Consider the following 5,589-nt stretch of genomic DNA (forward strand, 5'->3'; position numbering starts at 1 on the left):
TTACGGCTACCCCTGGCCCGAAATCCTCAACTGCAACAAGTTTCCCGCGGATCACGAACTGTGCATCGCAGCAGTCTCCACCAATGAAAATTCCTCAAGCAGGAGAAGTAAGGGTTGTTCGTTTTTTTTTCCATAATATTTTCCCACGTGTTAACACCAAAAGCTCAAAGGGATGGGTGTACACCTTGTTTATATTCCTAATATTTCTGGTTTTAACCTTTTTTTTAAAAAAAATTGGAAATTCTAGTTTTGTTCTCTCTGGGAGCTCCACTGTGTCTAGAAAATCAGTGTAAAGCTGAGGGCAGCTTGTTCCCCTCTCTGCTGTATTCATCAGCTCCCCGGGTGCTGTCAGACCACGTGGGGCTTGGGGCAAGGGGAAGGAATCGCTGTAAAAGCCCAACGCTGGGCACAGCTTGTGTGCAGGCTCCAGGCAGCAGGACGTGCTTCCAGCCGAGCGAAGGAGCTGCAGCCCTGAGCTTTCCAAGCTGGGTCCAGCGTTGAAATAAACACGCAAAATAGAAATGTTTTGCAAGCCTTCCCTTTAAACATTAGGAAACACCACTATGGGGCATGTCTCTGCAGACATGAGTTACACAAGCAAAAAATCTTAAAGACTGAAAGGCTGAACTGAACACCCAGACAGTGATGAGCAGTGGGGGGGATTCCAGAGCAGTTCAGGGGGGAGCAGACGCCTCCTTTCAGCATCACTGGATGGAGTCTGGCCATACCAACAGCTCTACTGTTTCATCCAGACTAGGAGATCTTCATTAAGCATTTTCACTGCTGCTTTAACGTGCAGCAACACGCACAAGCCTGAACAAAGCACGACAAGCAGCTCTGCCCAGCCGCAGTAAGGAGAGGTGAACATCTCGCCCGGGCAGCCTGAGCTGTGTCTCCAGGGACGGGCCAGCTCGGGAGGAAGCGATGCGCGGAGCAGCAAGCCACCGCTCGCAGATCTCACAATGGCATTGCGCCTTTTCCAGCGAAGCTTAAGGGTGTTATAACCAAATTTCTGTTGCAGCCGGCATTGTGCCTTTTCCAGCGAAGCTTTAGGGTGTTATAACCAAATTTCTGTTGCAGCAGTGCCCCGAGCCAGCTGCAAGGACTGCGAGCTCGAGGAGGCCAGCACGGCTAGGGAGATCCTGGACAACCTCTGCGCCAATGATTTCGGTGAGTAACCCCCTTCTTCCTCAGTTGCTGCCGTTCCCTCCAGCAGCCGAGCAGTGGCACGGACAGAAAATGGCTTTGCCACAACAAGCTGACCTGGAGAACTGCAGCTGTCACAGCAGAGCCCGGGGATTTTCAGGTCCTGGCTTACCTGGGTGGCAGCAGGAGCGCCCAGCTCCCGGCAGCACCAAAGGTCAAGGCTTGCTTTATTTCTCTGGGCTCTGACTTGGCTTTGGTTTGAGGCTGCTAAATACAAACTCCACGTTAGCTATGTCCAACTTCAACACGACTCTCCCTCTCCCAGCCCGGCAGCTCCTGCTAACGGAGCTGGCAGGGGGTTTTCAAGGTGCTGTTCTGAATTCAGGCACACAACCTTCATGAAAAAAAAAAGTTAAAAATCCTGAGCAGCTGGCAGTCATGTCACCTCCTGAAATCCCAGCTCAGAGAAGTCAAGTAATTTGCATGAGACCAGGACTTTGATGCACCCACGTGCTTGTGCCCCTGCCTCCTGCTGGGTTTCTGCCCCTGCAGTGGTGTGATGTGCCTTTGCCTCTCACATGGAAAGCGGAGCGGGGACAGTGTTTGGAAACTAAGTTCAAATGAGAACTTTTACAAGTTCACTGCAATTACATGGGCTTGGATGGATGCGTCGCCTCACTAAAAAAACAGCGAGAAATCCTCAGGTTGGCTGCGTGCTGCAGGAGGTAAGAGCTGTGAAAAGTAAAGAGAACTAACAGCTCTTTTTCCAACCCCTGCAGCAGTGAAAATCCGAATCCTGAGGAAGAACGTGACCACCACCATCTCAGACTTCGACCTGGACCCCTCCAGGGTAGAGGTCCTGAAGCACGGCCCGCTCCTCAGAACTGAAATCCCCGCCAGGCTCCAGCAGTGGCTGGACATAGACGCTACCTGCGTCCACAACATCATGAGAGGCACTCATGCAGGGGTCTTCGTGGTGAGTGGTGACGTACAGGGTGACAAAGTGGTGGTGAACAAAGCCTACGCCTGGCAGAAGAGGAACAGGAACCTGCACCAGGCGGTGCGGAGGTGGAAACATCACCGCTGCCCGGAGCAGGCTGGCCGGAGGGTCTGAAGAACCTCGATTCCAACAGTAAGAAACTGCTCCCTTCCCTACGGCTAGAAAACTCCTTTCCCCGGCAGCTGGTGTTCTGGAGATGTACAGTCAGTACCTTTAGGTGATTCGAAGTGGTCACAGTCCACTGGACATCCCTGTGTTACTGAGACAGAGCCTGAGGATGCAGACACAACACATCCCTCTCGCAGGGCTCTGCAGGATCCGGGAGCTGCGACGGACAGCTTTGTCTCAGATCCAGTGTCACAAGAAAACTGAGCTGAACCCCGCAGGCGAGCACAAACTAGAAGAGACCTTTAGTAACAGTTCCTTTGGGTTGTCATCATCAAAGCTGACAGACATTTCAGCTTCGTTATTTGGCTCTGAGACACTGATGCTGTCCAAGTGCCTGCTTGCTTTTGGTCCAGAGAGACTACATGGAAGTTTCCCTGACTGCAAAGAGATGCTTTCTTATGTAGCAGAGCAAATACTTTAGTTTCACACAATCAAAGGTAAATTAAGGGTGAGAGAAACCCACCCTGGCAATGCCTGGCCCCTTACAGAGCAATGACAGCCAAGGATTTCTGCGTAACAGGGAAAAACATTTTTTAACATCAGAAATTAAGTTTCGATCAGAAGATTCTGGTATCGGGGAAACTACTGAAGAGATCACAAAAGCCTTGAGAAAGAGCAGAGCAGGAGCGGGGCGTGGGTTGTTTGACCTCTGCTCTGGAGGTCTGCTGGGACTCGGAGGTGAGCGCCGGCCACAGCACGGTTCTGATAGGGGGGGAGGAACATCACACATCTGTCTGGCCTTCCCCCTGCACTCTAGGAAGCCAGGAAAGGTGCTCTCGCCAAGCTCTGCAGCTCCCGCTCTCACCCAAGCAAACAGGGGCTGCGATTCCCCCGGGGACACACACAGGCACAGCTCCACTCCAGAGCACTGGGCAGAAAACAGCAAACCCCCGAACGAGTCAGATTTCTGCTGCCTAGCAAAGCCCCGTCCGTGGAAGGTTTTCTACACTGGATTGAACTGGGGGCTGAAGTAAGGGGAAAACCGGCTTTTGGGAGAAATGCATTCTGCCTCGCTCACGCGCCCGCAGTCTCGGTGGTGGAGAGAGCTCGGTTTGATGGAGACACATTGCCTCCCTGTGCTCGAAAAGAACAACAGCGATCCGCGACGAGAGCTGCTCTTCACATTTCGCGTGGGAAAGAACAACAGCGACCCGTGACGAGAGCTGCTCTTCACATTTCGCGTGGGCTCACACTGAAACCAGCTGCGCCCTGACATTTGTGCAGCCATTACTCCTATTCCCTGAGGCTCCGAAGAAAAACCCAGCGAGATTTCCTATCTTTATTCCTGCCCGCTGCCTTGTCTTGCAAACTGCTGCCCAATCCACAGAGCCCTCGGCCAGGCGGTCCCTGCAACAGCAGCATCTTCAGAACAGACCGCATTGGGGAAACAACAGAACACACAAAAGCTCTAAAGGCTGAAAAGCCTTTGTCTGATATTTGTTTTCCATCAATGGGATTATTTGATTCCTAGTGTTTCCTCACTAAAAAGTGCACAGATGGTCTGACTTCCAAGCTTTAGAAATGATGTCTCGTAGCCAGACGGGGAAAAAAATAGGGCAGAGACTTCTTCATATCTCCATGAAACACGCTTGGGTTGAACGCGGCCGACTTACCCACGTTTAGAAAACAAACTGCGAGTTCCCCTGTGGAGCCCAGTGCCATGCTCCAAAGCACAGAGCTCACATGAAATCATTAACGAGCCACCGGCTGCTGTAGTCCCACTGCAGCCGGCTCTGCTGAAAGCAAAGATCACGGACCAGCCACTTACTCCCTTCAATTGGCTCTCGCATGCCTCAACGCTTTGTGTTAAGTAAAATCCCCAGGAATTCAAGAGTCCTTCTTTGCTAGCAGCTTCTGGTTTTGTTCTCACACAACCCAGTTAAATACACACTTCTGCTAATTTAAACAACAGAGCTGCAGTAAATTAGTTTTTTTTTCAACCAGCTGATTTAGGTTGGTGATGTTTGCATAGATAGAGAAATCTCTGGAAGTCTTTTAAAGTCAGAGCTGGCTCCTGGCAGGTTCATCCAGAAGATAAGAGCTGTCTTGCGACTTGCAGTTTCTAAATAAGGGACTCCTTATCAGGGGACAAAGGAGAGGAGACTTGCATGGCATCTTAAACGCTGAATGTCTGTCGCTGTCTGTGATGCCATCCTCGGGGAGCGAAGCTCGATGGAGGTGCTGCAGTGACAAGTTAAAAGTCATGGGATTATTGCTGCTGGGACCAACCTGCCTTTTCTCGGCTTCAGCACCTTCCTCACAGGCCAGGATCAGCTCTTTTATCTGAGCTGTACCAGCAGGGCAGAGAAGGTGGAAAATTTCCCCGAGTGGAAACCAGAGCGACTGCCCCAGACCACGGCGCTGGTAACAACTCGGATTTGTGACCGCTGCGGGGTGTCAGTTCCAGGTCGGTGTGTCTGTTTACCGAGTGCCAGACAGAAATTCACCTCGAAATTCGCACACCATGGGTACCACATGTGTAGAAATGACAAAAGAACTTTGTGTATTTCTTCCAGATACTTGTTGCATTAAAGGAGTTTAATAAGAAACCTGTCTAATCTACGGCCAGGCTTTCAGTGTGTATAATCTTTTTGGAATCAGAAAAAGCCCCCCTTCTTCTATTATCGAGAAAGCATCTACCAGACTCTCAGTGCCATCTTTTCAGAGAAAACAGGTTTTCTCTGACTTTGCAGTAGTAGGAATTTTGTAATCATCTTACCCAAAAAATTAATTTGTATATTCTCTGTGGATTTCCAGCACACAGAGATCAATTAATGGGATTTTTTCCGTCACAGGAAAAAATCACAGAAAAGTAAAGGTTTTAAAATATCTGAAAGAGGGATGTCGTGCGGTTGTGTATCAGAGCAGCCAAAAATAATCTACAGCAGGACAGAAAATGGTGGAAGACATTAAGTCTGTCCATTTCCTCAGCACTGAAGCACCAACACTAAATTGCTTTATCATCGTTTATTACCAAAAGTTTGGGGATCTCTTGTCCCTTCCTAATACCGAGCAGCTTCTTCAAGGTCCTCTTCTGTCATCTTCTGTCTACTCACAGTATTTTAAAGGGAATCTGAAAAACCTGGAAAGGTTAATCTTCCAAATTCTTCCACCCAGAGCCAGTCACCTCTGCCAGCGCCGCATCCCAGCACCTCGAACAGCCCCGAACACAGCGCCGGGGAGAAGCGGCGCAGGGAGGAGAAGCCAACGCGAGGGCTCCTTTCCCCCGGGTGGGTGTCACACAGCGGCGGGTGTCACACAGCGGCGGGGGTCAG

The 5,589-nt window shown here is 50.5% G+C and overlaps 1 protein-coding gene across 1 annotated transcript; it reads left to right on the top strand.

The window, feature by feature from the left end:
• LOC104469040 (secreted frizzled-related protein 1-like) lies at nucleotides 1-2,260 on the top strand (the record flags this gene model as incomplete). The annotated part of the gene is made up of 3 exons (XM_010083373.1): nucleotides 1-107; nucleotides 1,081-1,170; nucleotides 1,926-2,260. Coding segments are annotated over 3 exons (532 nt in total), but the record flags the coding sequence as incomplete, so codon positions are not given.
• Between the last annotated feature and the right edge of the window lie 3,329 nt (nucleotides 2,261-5,589).

The sequence above is a fragment of the Pterocles gutturalis genome, unplaced genomic scaffold (genome assembly GCF_000699245.1).
Source record: "Pterocles gutturalis isolate BGI_N339 unplaced genomic scaffold, ASM69924v1 scaffold38955, whole genome shotgun sequence".
Lineage (NCBI taxonomy): Eukaryota > Metazoa > Chordata > Aves > Pterocliformes > Pteroclidae > Pterocles > Pterocles gutturalis.